The sequence below is a fragment of the Heterodontus francisci genome, chromosome 4 (assembly GCF_036365525.1).
Source record: "Heterodontus francisci isolate sHetFra1 chromosome 4, sHetFra1.hap1, whole genome shotgun sequence".
NCBI classification, from domain to species: domain Eukaryota; kingdom Metazoa; phylum Chordata; class Chondrichthyes; order Heterodontiformes; family Heterodontidae; genus Heterodontus; species Heterodontus francisci.
The window spans coordinates 14,496,811-14,511,569 of NC_090374.1; the positions used below are offsets into that span (position 1 = coordinate 14,496,811).

Sequence of the window (14,759 nt, forward strand, 5' to 3'; positions counted from 1 at the left end):
TGTGTGGATTGGACAGGAAAATGTATTTGATGTAGAGGATTAGCCATGATGTAATTGAATTGTGGAGCAGTCTCGGTGAACTAAGTGGCTTACTCCTGCTCCTATTTTGTTCTTATGTTGATATGTGGACAATATCAGCTGATGTAAAATCATCAAGCGGGAGTGTCACTTCACATCATATGACACTTTCAGTGGCCAGACGCTAATTACTGACTGGCTGTGGCCTTACTGGGCCAAGAATGACTCTAATCCCAGTGGGCAAAGACTGAGGAATACATGACTCAAAATTCTTCCAGCAGAATGGAACTAATCAGCTCCTGACAGTTGAGAACTGTGAGGAAGCCCCCTCCTTAACTGGTAAAATGAAGCCATAACTAGATATGTGCAGACTTTAGCATCTCTCTCCGTTCCCCAGTTGTTAATCTCTCCCTATGATCCCCACTTTCCTCCTCCCTATCTCCATCTTTGTGTTCTTCCCCCTCTGCCTGTCTTTCCCTCCAACATTATGCTGTTCCTCTGTACATCTTTCTATACATCTTTCTGTCCATCCTTGAACTCTTCCTCTGTCCATCCCTTCCGCCTCAGACTCAATTTACCATTGTGTATAGTTGATACTTCCACAGTGACATGCTGTTCTCCTGCAGTCTGCAGCCCTGGACCTTTGTTCTGCAGTTGCTGTTTCAGGATCACCTCCAGCCTCTGGACAATCTCCGTGAAGGATGGGCGCTGGGTGGAATCCATCTTTAACACATAAAAAATGGAAACACAGTTGACAGTTAAAGGGTTCACGCTGTCCTAGCTCTCGTGTCCAACTCCACAAGCTGCACTGCAGTAACTGTGTTTTACAGGACCATGACCGCCCATATCACAATAACAGAACAGTCTCACTGTCTGATAGTGTACACAGCAGGAGCATGGATCCCAGGATAGAATGTCATTCTCGTACATCTGGGCAAAGATCATCACAGGTGTGTGAAATATAACGACCAGTGAGAGAGATTGTCACCGTGTGGATGGTTGGAGGGAGTGGCATGTTCTTTCATTCATACTTCGATTAAATTGCATATTAAAGCAATCAACCACCCACCCTACAGAAACCCTGGATAGATTGGTGATGAGGTTGCCACCGATCTTCCATTGAAGTTAGGGCTACCCATCAGGAGAGACGCCCCCACCCACCAAACTCAGGTATATCTGTCTTTCCAGCTTAAGGATCGCTTGTACCGCAGCGGCAACATCACTCATCATGCCTCAGGGACGTCACTCACTGTATCCCGGCAACATTGCTCTGCGCTAGCTTCCTCTACACTGTCCCATCAAACACCCCTGGGTCAGGTACAGCATGGGTCAGATACAGAGTAAAGCTCCCTCTACACTGTCCCCATCAAACACTCCCAGGACAGGTACAGCATGGGTCAGATACAGAGTAAAGCTCCCTCTACACTGTCCCCATCAAACATTCCCAGGGGAGGTATAGCATGAGTTAGATAGAGAGCATCACTCTTACTGTGCCATTATGGCACCTTGATCAGAAGCTCTGAACTGTGCCAAATGCCACACCAGCCTTGCTTGGGCAACTATGTCCCATATTAAAAATATGGTCTACAGAATTGTCCTGAGTTATACATGCCATCTTGTAAACTGTGGATCACAGGATACCCCAACATCATTTGACATAACAGTTGTAAGTTCTCAGATGGTAAAAACTTTCAAACACCGGGTAAGGCAAAGAGTCACTATGCAAACTTCATTTGAAACTCACAACACAGCAGTGGACAGCCAAATCCAGGAATAAAGACGGACAGTCTCCCACCATTGTCTGGAAAGTATTCACATCTAGGCCAAAGTTCTGAAGGCAAATGGAGAATAGAAACTTTAGAATGTTGCATTAGAATCACAGAATGGTTACAGCACAGGAGGCCATGCGGCCTGCCGTGCCCATGCTGCCTCTCTGCTACAGCAAGTCATTTAGTCATGCTCTCCTGCCTTTTCCCCGTAGCCCTGCAAATTTTTTCTCTTCAGACAATTATCCAGTTCTCTTTTGAAAGCCTCGATTGAATCTGCCTCCACCACACTCTAAGGCAGTGCATTGTAGATCCTAATCACTTGCTGCATAAAAAAAGCTTTTCCTCATGTCACCATTGTTTCTTCTGCCAATGACCTTAAATCGGTCTCCTCTGCCAGTGGGAACAGTTTCTCCCTATCTACACTGTCCTCATGATTTTGAACACCTCTATCAAATCTCCTCTTAATCTTCTTTAAAGAGTATAGCCCCAGCTTCTACAATCTATCTTTGTCACTGAAGCTCATCATCCCTGGAACCATTCTCGTGACTCTTTTCTGCATCCTCTCCAATGCCTTAACATCCTTCTGAAAGTATGGTGCCCAGAATTGAACTCCATACTCCAGTTGAAGCCGAACCTTTTATGAAGGTTTACCATAACTTCCTTGTTTTTGTACTCTATGCCCCTGTTTATAAAGCCCAGGATCCTGCATGCTTTATTAACCACTTTCTCGACCTGCCCTGACACCTTCAATGATTTATGCAAATACACCCCCAGGTCCCTTTGCTCCTGCACCCCCTTTAGAATTGTATCCTTTATTTTATAATGCCATTATATATGCATTGAAAATGTGGAGTAGGAACTCTCCCGCTAGCTCTAACAGTGGGATCTCTGGCAGAGTGTTACAGCGAGGAAGAGGGAGGAATTTTAAACTGGGCCAATGTCCACCAAGAACTGAGATTGCCCAAACTTACCATCAGCAGGCAGAGGGGACTTTCATGCTAACAGTCTAGGCTGTATTTGAACCCAGGTTCCTGACGTGTGCTGATCCACTGTGCCATCTTGTTTCTGACTATTTGTTTTGTTTTGTCCCTGTGGATGACGGGAAGAGTTGATTGCAACTGTCCAGCTCCACAAGCAAGACTGTTGCTGTGGTTAGAGATCCTTTGAGGTATCTGTGAGCTCTGGTACTGCTTGTTACAGCCTGGATGCAATTCAGAGTGCTATTTCTGCAGCACTTACTGAAATCACCAGGTGGCACAGTGGTCCCTGTATTGTTCAGTGTTTGTATGGAGGCTGTGGGGCCTGCCCTACCATCTGCTGGGAAGACTAGAGAGTTGTGATCGCCTTTCCACAGCGATGAACCGTGACGATAGAGATGTCAAACCGTCAAAAAGCAAGTTCTGTGCCAATATTACATAATGAGTGATCAGTGACTGGATAAGGCTTCTTGGTAGGGTCGCAGAGGTAAAAACCCTTGAATCATTTAAGAAACCAACATATTGTGATTAGGGGGAAGTGCAAATTGCTTCTGGATAAATGAGCTCAGAGATACCTTCCTCATCCATATCCCTCACTTCCACATCAAGACCATCTACAAAATATGCCTTGGCCCCTTGCACCCCTGCTCTGACCCTCATTCATGTATTTGTCACAACCAGACTTGACTTTCACTACAGTGCACGTGAGAGTAGAACTAGAGGGTGCACATTCAAATTAGAGAAGGAAACTTTTAGGACTGATATCAGGAAATTCTTATTCTCAAAGAGTAATGGGCATTTCGAATAAACTTCCAGATGGAGTTATGGAGGAAAAAACCCAGATCATTTAAGAAACTATTGATCAACACAAAGGGAGGATAAGACGATTTCTCTGGATTGATGAATTAAGATAGGCCGTATGGCCTTCCTTGTCTATAATTATCTTGCAATCAGAAAAGGCTACTGTTTTCTTCCATTCATATTCAACTTTAATCGAGGTTCATGTAGGACTCCACAGTTCTCATGGAGCAACATCAGCTGCTCCTTGAAGAAAAGAGCGAGGGCTGTTTGACATTCTGGGCGATTCTTCCCTGAACCAAAACACAGACTAAGGTGCTCATTCATTACATTGCTCTTTGTGGGAATCTTGCCTTGTCGCAAAATGGCTGCTGAATCTCTCAATTTTGTGTGTGAAGTAATAAATGGAAAATGCAAGTCTTTCTTCCTGCCCCCCATATGCCTCCAAAGTTAGGATAACCTGTGACCCACCCAACAGTGTCTCACTGTCTTGCCACAAGTCCATCCCCTAGGCAGGAACTAGCCGCACTAATGGGTGGTTTCTGATGAGGTGATGTAAATAATTTATGTGGCCCTCGCACGTCATCAAACATTGTTCTATGTGAGCCATCATAATCACCTTAGAATACACACAAATCCTAAACAAAGACTCCACTGAATGCAGAGAAAGGATGCACATAACCACAGTCTAAATAATTCATGGCGTATGGAGCCCAGCCGCAGGCTAGTCCTTCAAAATTAATGTACTGACAAAGTGGCAAGAGGCTGATAGGGAAGAAAAGATCTCCTGAGGCAATACTGTTGGGGAAATGGTACATTGTTTTACTGAGCACCCAATGACAACATCAAACACTCCCAGATCAAGAATGGGTTAAATACAGGGTAAATCTCCCTCTGCAGTGACCCATCAAAAGGATGGGCTTAAGTCAGAGACTTAAGCACATAATCCATTTGGCATTTCACTGCAGTATTGAGGGAGCCCTCTGAAGTGTACATAAAAGATCCCATGGCACTTGAAGAACAGGGGACTACTCCCAGAGACCTGGCCAATATTTATCCTTCAACCAACATCACTATGCTCATAATCTACTCATTTATCTCATTGCTATTTGTGGGACTTTGTGCAAATCTGCTGCCGCATTTCCATTACCATAGTGATCGCATTTCAAAAGTACTTCATTGGCTGTGAAGCACTTTGAGATGTCCTGGTGTTATCTGCAGGGGCTGTGGAAGAGTCTGTCACTGTAGAATTGGCCTTTATAGCCACTCCAGGCGCTGCTCCACAAACCACTGACCACCTCTAGGCGCTTACCCATTGTCTCTTGAGACAAGGAGGCCAAAGAAGATGTTGTGAAGGAAGCGACATAAGTGTAAGCTCTTTCTTTCAGGCTCTGGTTGTTCTAAAACACCCCTGAGTATTCCAGTCTCCTAGCATGGAAGAGGCACTTAAAAGAAATACAAAGAGAAAGTAGTTTTAGCTACAACTCTGCTGGCAACCTGTCACAAAGGCATAGGCAGTAATCAGGCTTGTCCAACAATCTCACAGGGCGGTGTAGGGGTCAGGGTTGCCTTGCAGTATAAACCAAGTCTGAAAATCAAATCACAAGGCAGGTATTTACCAGAAGGGATATTTTTAAATAATTGGCAATGGGAGAGGAGTAGCGCAGGAATGCAGTGCTTGTTCATACAGAGTGAATATTCCACGTTACTGTCGCCAATAGCTCCAATCTTCACCCCATCACCAGATTGGAAATAACACTTCTGGTTTAATCCAGAAAAAGGGCGTAGAACTGGATCGCATTGGCAAGCACTGCATTCCTTATGTAAAGTACAAACAAGCAGGTACATGAGAGACAACTGCACCTGCTGTAAATTCCCTGCTTCACACTCTTAAACAGTTCTGCAGCTCTTCTTTCTTAAGGTGTCAGCTCATTGGTACTTTATTGAAGATTGAGAGCTGAGTCCCACTCCAGAGATGAGCATGTTATCCAGAATTCCACTTCATTATATTAAAAAGAAAATTAGGAAAGAAAAGAGAGGGCATGAAAATAAATGAGCAAATAAAATCAAGGAAGACCCAAAAATGCTTTATAAATACATAAAGAGCAAGAAGATAACTAAGGAAAGAATAGGGCTGATTAGAGACCAAAAGGTAACTTGTGTATGGAGGCAGAAGATATGGACATCATTCTTAATAAATGCTTTGTGTCTGTCTTCACAAAAGAAGGGGACCATGTGGACATTGTAGTTAAGGAGGAGGAGTGTGAAATATTGGATGGTATAAACATAGCGAGACAGGAAATATTAAGGGGTTTAGCATCTTTGATTACAAGACTCGGATGAAATGTATCCCAGGCTGCTACGAGGGGCAAGGGAGTGGAGGCTCTGACCATCATTTTCCAATCCACTCTGGCGGTGTCAGAGTACTGCTAATTTATTTTTTATTTTAGAGATACAGCACTGAAACACGCCCTTCGGCCCACCGAGTCTGTGTCGACCATCAACCACCCATTTATACTAATCCTACATTAATCCCATATTCCTACCACATCCCGAACTTCCCTCAATTCCCCTACCACCTACCTATACTAGGGGCAATTTATAATGGCCAATTTACCTATCAACCTAATGTAGTACTGTCGTTTAAAAAGGAAAGAAAAGGTTGTGTAATTACAGGCCAGTCAGTCTAGCTTTGGGAGACAAATTATTGGAAAAAATTCTGAGAGACAGTACAAATTATCATTTAGAAAGGCACGGATTAACCAAGGTCAGTCAGCTTGGTTTTTTAAGCAAAGGTCATGTCTGACTGACTTGATTGAATTTTTTGAGGAGGTAACAAGGAGGCTCAATGAGGGTAGAGCTTTTGATGGACAAGGTACCACATGGCTGACTGGTAAGAAAAATGAATGCCTATGGGATCAAATTAAAAAGGGCAAGTGCGATCAAAAATTGGCCCAGTGGCAGGAAGCAAAGGGTCAATGGGTGTTTTTGTGATGGAGTGGGGTTCTGCAGGGCTCAGTACTCAGGCCCTTGCTGTTTGTGGTATACATCAATGATTTAAACCATGTAGGAGGTATGCTTAAGAAGTTTGTAGATGATGCAGAAATTGGCCATGTGGTTGATAGTATGGAAGAAAGTTTTCTGCAGTCCAGAACTATCAATGGACTGGTCAGGTGGACAGAAAAGTGGCAAATGAAATTCAATCCGCGTGGGTTTTCACTGGGTGCTCCGGTTTCCTCCTGCGGCCAGGGACTTGCAGGTTGATAGGTAAATTGGCCATTGTAAATTGCCCCTAGTGTAGGTAGGTGGTAGGGAATATGGGATTACTGTAGGGTTAGTATAAATGGGTGGTTGTTGGTCGGCACAGACTTGGTGGGCCGAAGGGCCTGTTTCAGTGCGGTATCTCTAAATAAAAAAAAAATTTAAAAAGCGTGAGGTAATGCATTTGGGGAAGACAAACCAGGCAAGGGAATACACAGTAATTGGCAGGATACTGAGACGTGCAGAAGGACCTCGGAGTTTGTGTCCACCAATCCCTGAAGGTAGCAGGACAGGTAGATAAGGTAGTTAAGAAGGCATTAAAATACTTTCTTTTTTCAGCCGCGGCATAGAATATAAGAGCAGTGAGGTTATGCTATAATTATATAAAACACTGGTAAGGCCACAGCTAGAGTACGGTGTTTTGTTGTTTTTTTTATTCGTTCGTGGGATGTGGGCATTGCTAGCTAGGCCAGCATTTATTGCCCATCCCTAATTGCCCTTGAGAAGATGGTGGAGAGCTGCCTTCTTGAACCACTGCAGTCCTTGGGGTGCAGGTACACCCACAGTGCTGTTAGGAAGGGAGTTCCAGGATTTTGACACAGCGACAGTGAAGCAATGGTGATATAGTTCCAAGTCAGGATGGTGTGTGGCTTGGAGGGGAACTTTCAGGTGGTGTTGTTCCCATGCATCTGCTGCCCTTGACCTTCAAGGTGGTAGAGGTTGTGTGTTTGGAAGGTGCTGTCAAAGGAGCCTTGGTAAGTTGCTGTAGTGCATCTTGTAGGTTGTACACACTGCTGCCACTGTGCATCGGTGGTGAAGGAAGTGAATGTTGAAGGCGGTGGATGGGGTGCCAATCATGCAGGCTGCTTTGTCCTGGATCGTGTTGAGCTTCTTGAGTGTTGTTGGAGCTGCAGCCATCCAGGCAAGTGGGGAATATTCCGCCATATTCCTGACATGCCCTGTAGATGGTGGACAGGCATTGGGTAGATAGGAGGTGAGTTACTCGCTGCAGAATTTTTTTTCCCCAGCCTCTGACCTGCTGTTATAGCTACAGCATTTTTGTGGCTGGCCCAGCTCAGCTTCTGGTCAATGGATACCCCCAGGATGTTGACAGTGAGGGATTCAGCGATGGTAATGCCATTGACTGTCCAGGGAAGATGGTTAGATTCTCTCTTGTTTGAGATGGCCATTGCCTGGATCTTGAAACTGGACGTAAACGTAGGGGCATGATCAAGAAGTTTGCGGATGACACAAAGATTGGCCGTGTGGTAGATAGCGAGGGGAATCGCTGTAGGCTGCAGGAAGATATTGATGGTCTGGTCAGATGGGCAAAAAGTGGCAAATGGAATTCAACTTGGAGAAGTGTGAGGTGATGCATTTTGGGAGGTCAAATAAGGCAAAGGAGTACACAATTAATGGAAAATACTGAGAAGTGTAGAGGAAGTAAGGGACCTTGGAGTGAATGTCCACAGATCCCTGAAGATAGCAGGACAGATTGATAAGGTGGTTAAGAAGGCATATGGAATCCTTTCCTTTATTAGCCAAGGTATAGAATGCAAGATCAGGGAGGTTATGCTGGAACTGTATAACTGAGTGGTTAGGCCACAACTTGAATACTGTGTGCACTTCTGGTCACCTCATTACAGAAAGGATGTAATTGCACTCGAGAGGGTACAGAGGAGATTTATGGGGATGTTGCCAGGACTGGAAAAATGTAGCTATGAGGAAAGATTGGATAGGCTGGGGTTGTTCTCCTTGGAACAGGGAAGGCTAAGGGGAGATCTGATTGAAATATACAAGCTTTTGAGGGGCCTGCATGGAGTGGAGGTGAAGGGTCTATTTACCTTAGCAGAGAGGTCAGTGATGAGGGGACATGGACTTAAAGTGATTGGTAGAAAAATTAGAGGGGAGATGAGGAAAAACTTTTTCCCCAGAGGGTGGTGATGGTCTGGAACTCACTGCCTGAAAGGGTAGTTGAGGCAGAGACCCTCAAATCATTCAAAAGGAATCTGGATGTGCACCTCACATGCCGTAAGCTGCAGGGCTACGGACCAAATGCTGGAAGATGGGATTAGAATAGGTGGATCGTTTTTCGGCTGGCACAGACACGATGGGCCAAATGGCCTCTTTCTGTGCCTTAAACTTTCTATGATCTATGAATGTTACTTGCCATCTATCAGCCCAAGTCTGGATGTCGTCCAGGTCTTGCTGCATCTGGACATGGGCTGCTTCAGTATCTAAGGAGTCGCGAATGGTGCTGAACATTGTGCAATCATCAGCGAACATCCCCACTTCTGACCTTATGATGGAGGGAAGATGTTTGGGCCCAGGACACTACCCTGAGGAATTCCTGCAGTGATGTCCTGGGACTGAAATGATTGACCTCCAACAACCACAACCATCTTCCTTTGTGCTAGGAATGACTCCAACCAGCGGAGAGTTTTTCCCCTGATTCCTATTGACTCCAGTTTTGTTCAGGCTCCTTGATGCCAGACTCAAAATGCTCCTTGATGTCAAGAGCAGTCACTCTCACCTCACCTCTTGAGTTCAGCTCTTTTGTCCATGTCTGGACCAAGGCTGTAATAAGGTCAGGAGCTGAGTGGCCTTGGCGGAACCCAAACTGAGCGTCAGTGAGCAGGTTATTGCTGAGCAAGTGCTGCTTGATAGCACTGTTGAGGACACCTTCCATCACTTTACTGATGATTGAGAGTAGATTGATGGGGTGGCAATTGGCCGGGTCGGAATTGTCCTGCTTTTTGTGCACAGGACATACCGGGGCAATTTTTCATGTTGCCAGGTAGATGCCAGTGTTGTAGCTCTACTGGAACAACTTGGCTATGGGCGTGGCTATATCTGGAGCACAAGTCTTCAGTACTATTGCCAGAATGTTGCAGGGCCCATTGCCTTTGCAGCATCCAGTGCCTTCAGCCTTTTCTTGATATCACGTGGAGTGAATCGGATTGGCTGAAGACTGGCATCTGTGATGCTGGGGACATCAGGAGGAGGCCGAGATGGATCATCAACTCGGCACTTCTGGCTGAAGATGGATGCAAATGCTTCAGCCTTGTCTTTTGCATTGATGTGCTGGGCTCCCCCATTGTTGAGGATGGGGATATTTGTGGAGCCTCCTCCTCTTGTTAGTTGTTTAATTGTCCACCACCATTCACGACTGGATGTAACAGGACTGCAGAGCTTAGATCTGATTTGTTGGTTGTGGGATCGTTTAGCTCTGTCCATTGCATGCTGCTTCCACTGTTTGGCACGCAGGTAGTCCTGTGTTGTAGCCTCACCAGGTTGAAGCCTCATTTTTAGGTATGCCTGGTGTTGCTCCTGTCATGCCCTTCTACACTCTTCATTGAACCAGGGTTGGTTCCCTGGCTTGATGGTAATAGTAGAGTGGGGGATATGCCGGGTTATGAGGTTACAGATTGTGGTTGAATGCAATTCTGCTGCAGCTGATGGCCCACAGTGCCTCATGGATGTCCAGTTTTGAGTTGCGAGATCTATTCAAAATCTATCCCATTTAGCACAGTGGTAGTGCCACACAACACAATGGAGGATATCCTCAATGTGAAGATGGGACTTTGTCTACACAAGGACTCAGGTGGTCACTCCTACCAATGCTGTCACAGACAGGTGCATCTGCAACAGGTAGATTGGTGAGGATGAGATCAAGTAGGTTTTTCCCTCTTGTTGGTTCCCTCACCACCTGTTACAGACACAGTCTGGCAACTCTGTCCTATAGGACTCGGCCAGTGGTGGTGCTACCGAGCCACTCTTGGTGATGGATTTTGAAGTTCCTCACGCAGAGTATATTATGGGCTCTTGCTACCCTTAGTGCTTCTTCCAATTGGTGTTGAACGGATTCATCAGCCGAGCTGGGGGCAGTTGGTGGTAATCAGGATGTTTCCTTGCCCATGTTTGACCTGATTGCATGGACTTCATCAGGTCAAGAGTCAATGTTTAAGTCACCCAGGGAAACTTCATTCCGATTGTATACCACTGTGCTGCCACCTCTGGTGGGTCTGTCCAGCCGGTGGCAGGACATACCCTGGGATGGTGGTGGTGGTGTCTGGACATTATCTGTAACACGTGATTCCGTGTGTATGACTATGTCAAGCTGTTCTTTGACGAGTCTGTGGGACAGCTCTCCCAATTTTGGCACAAGCCCCCAGATGTTAGTAAGGAGGACTTTGAAGGGTCGACAGGGCTGGGTTTGCCCATGTCGTTTCCGGTGCCTTGTTCGATGCCAGGTGGTCCGTCCAGTTTGATTCCGTTTCTTAGACTTTGTAGTGGTTTGATACAACTGAGTGGCTTACAAGGCCATTTCAGATGGCAGTTACGAGTCAACCACATTGCTGTGGGACTGGAGTCCAGGTAAGGTAAGACCAGGTAAGGATAGCAGATTTCCTTCCCTAAAAGACATTAGTGAACCAGATGGGTTTTTACAACAATTGACAATGGTTTCATAGATCAAGATTTATTACTTGAATTCAAATTCCACCATCTGTCATGGTGGAATTTGACTCCATGTCTCCAAAGCATTATCCAGGGGCTCTGGATTACTAGTTTAGTGACAATACCACTGCGCCCCCGCCTCCCAGTCTGGTTACTGCATTACAGGAAGGATGTGATTGCACTGGAGAGGGTAGAGAAACGATTTACAAGTAGGTTGCGAAAAACAGATAATTTTAGCGATGAGAATAGATTGGATAGGCCTATTGTTTTCTTTGTAACAGAGCAGGCCGAGTGGAGATTTAATTGAGGTGTATAAAATTATTGGTTGGGCCTAGACTCAGTGGATAGGCAGGTCCTATTTCCCTCAGCAGGGAGGTCAATCACCAGTAGTCATACATCTCAATAAATTAGCAGAAAGATTAGAGGGGAGCTGAGGAGTAATTTTTTTCACCCAGAGAGTGTGGGGGTCTGGAACTCATTGCCTGATGGATAAAGACAGTGAGCTGTATTATTGAAGATGGATAAAGATGGTGAGCTGAATTATTGAAGATGGATAAAGACAGTGAGCTGTATTATTGAAGATGGATAAAGAAAGTGATCTGTATTATTGAAGATGGACAGTGAGCTGTATTATTGAAGATGGATAAAGACAGAGAGCTGTATTATTGAAGATGGCTGAAGACGGTGAGCTGTATTATTGAAGATGGATAAAGACAGTGAGCTGTATTATTGAAGATGGATAAAGACAGTCAGCTGTATTATTGAAGATGGATGAAGACGGTGAGCTGTATTATTGAAGATGGATAAAGACAGTGAGCTGTATTATTGAAGATGGATAAAGACAGTCAGCTGTATTATTGAAGATGGATGAAGACGGTGAGCTGTATTATTGAAGATGGATGAAGACAGTGAGCTGCATTATTGAAGATGGATAAAGACAGTGAGCTGTATTATTGAAGTTGAATAAAGACAGTGAGCTGTATTATTGAAGATGGATGAAGACGGTGAGCTGTATTATTGAAGATGGATGAAGACAGTGAGCTGTATTATTGAAGTTGAATAAAGACAGTGAGCTGTATTATTGAAGTTGGATAAAGACGGTGAGCTGTATTATTGAAGATGGATAAAGACGGTGAGCTGTATTATTGAAGTTGGATAAAGACGGTGAGCTGTATTATTGAAGATGGATGAAGACAGTGAGCTGTATTATTGAAGTTGAATAAAGACAGTGAGCTGTATTATTGAAGTTGGATAAAGACGGTGAGCTGTATTATTGAAGATGGATAAAGACAGTGAGCTGTATTATTGAAGTTGGATAAAGACGGTGAGCTGTATTATTGAAGATGGATGAAGACAGTGAGCTGTCTTATTGAAGTTGAATAAAGACAGTGAGCTGTATTATTGAAGATGGATAAAGATGGTGAGCTGTTTTATTGAAGTTGGATAAAGACGGTGAGCTGTATTATTGAAGATGGATAAAGACGGTGAGCTGTATTATTGAAGTTGGATAAAGACGGTGAGTTGTATTATTGAAGTTGGATAAAGACAGTGAGCTGTATTATTGAAGTTGGATAAAGACAGTGAGCTGTATTATTGAAGATGGATAAAGAAAGTGATCTGTATTATTGAAGATGGACTGAGCTGTATTATTGAAGATGGATAAAGACAGTGAGCTGTATTATTGAAGATGGATAAAGACAGTCAGCTGTATTATTGAAGATGGTTGAAGACGGTGAGCTGTATTATTGAAGATGGATAAAGACAGTGAGCTGTATTATTGAAGATGGTTGAAGACGGTGAGCTGTATTATTGAAGATGGATAAAGACAGTGAGCTGTATTATTGAAGATGGCTGAAGACGGTGAGCTGTATTATTGAAGATGGATAAAGACAGTGAGCTGTATTATTGAAGATGGATAAAGACAGTCAGCTGTATTATTGAAGATGGTTGAAGACGGTGAGCTGTATTATTGAAGATGGATAAAGACAGTGAGCTGTATTATTGAAGATGGATAAAGACAGTCAGCTGTATTATTGAAGATGGATGAAGACGGTGAGCTGTATTATTGAAGATGGATGAAGACAGTGAGCTGCATTATTGAAGATGGATAAAGACAGTGAGCTGTATTATTGAAGTTGAATAAAGACAGTGAGCTGTATTATTGAAGATGGATGAAGACGGTGAGCTGTATTATTGAAGATGGATGAAGACAGTGAGCTGTATTATTGAAGTTGAATAAAGACAGTGAGCTGTATTATTGAAGATGGATAAAGACGGTGAGCTGTATTATTGAAGTTGGATAAAGACGGTGAGCTGTATTATTGAAGATGGATAAAGACGGTGAGCTGTATTATTGAAGTTGGATAAAGACGGTGAGCTGTATTATTGAAGATGGATGAAGACAGTGAGCTGTCTTATTGAAGTTGAATAAAGACAGTGAGCTGTATTATTGAAGATGGATAAAGACGGTGAGCTGTTTTATTGAAGTTGGATAAAGACGGTGAGCTGTATTATTGAAGATGGATAAAGACGGTGAGCTGTATTATTGAAGTTGGATAAAGACGGTGAGTTGTATTATTGAAGTTGGATAAAGACAGTGAGCTGTATTATTGAAGTTGGATAAAGACGGTGAGCTGTATTATTGAAGTTGGATAAAGACGGTGAGCTGTATTATTGAAGATGGATGAAGACAGTGAGCTGTCTTATTGAAGTTGAATAAAGACAGTGAGCTGTATGATTGAAGATGGATAAAGACGGTGAGTTGTATTATTGAAGATGTATAAAGACGGTGAGTTGTATTATTGAAGTTGGATAAAGACGGTGAGCTGTATTATTGAAGTTGGATAAAGACGGTGAGCTGTATTATTGAAGATGGATAAAGACGGTGAGCTGTATTATTGAAGTTGGATAAAGACGGTGAGTTGTATTATTGAAGATGTATAAAGACGGTGAGTTGTATTATTGAAGATGTATAAAGACGGTGAGCTGTATTATTGAAGTTGGATAAAGACGGTGAGCTGTATTATTGAAGATGGATAAAGACGGTGAGCTGTATTATTGAAGTTGGATAAAGACGGTGAGTTGTATTATTGAAGATGTATAAAGACGGTGAGTTGTATTATTGAAGATGTATAAAGACGGTGAGCTGTATTATTGAAGTTGGATAAAGACGGTGAGCTGTATTATTGAAGATGGATGAAGACAGTGAGCTGTCTTATTGAAGTTGAATAAAGACAGTGAGCTGTATTATTGAAGATGGATAAAGACGGTGAGCTGTTTTATTGAAGTTGGATAAAGACGGTGAGCTGTATTATTGAAGATGGATAAAGACGGTGAGCTGTATTATTGAAGATGGATGAAGACAGTGAGTTGTATTATTGAAGATGGATAAAGACGGTGAGCTGTATGATTGAAGTTGGATAAAGACGGTGAGCTGTATGATTGAAGATGGATAAAGACGGTGAGCTGTATTATTGAA

General features: G+C 43.6%; 1 protein-coding gene and 1 long non-coding RNA gene across 6 annotated transcripts in view; one reads left to right on the forward strand and one right to left on the reverse strand.

Annotated features, from left to right (window-relative positions):
- Window positions 1-14,759, reverse strand: part of tesk1b (testis associated actin remodelling kinase 1b) — a 177,051-nt gene that overhangs the window by 14,700 nt on the left and 147,592 nt on the right. For all 5 annotated transcript variants that reach the window (XM_068029189.1, XM_068029186.1, XM_068029188.1 and 2 more), the window contains 2 exons: window positions 1,763-1,849; window positions 597-741 (listed from right to left, as the gene is read on the reverse strand). In XM_068029189.1, the coding sequence (XP_067885290.1) occupies window positions 597-741; window positions 1,763-1,849 (232 nt within the window). The remainder of the gene's footprint in view (window positions 1-596; window positions 742-1,762; window positions 1,850-14,759) is intronic.
- Window positions 1-14,759, forward strand: part of LOC137368909 (uncharacterized) — a 111,350-nt gene that overhangs the window by 7,886 nt on the left and 88,705 nt on the right. The window lies entirely within an intron of this gene.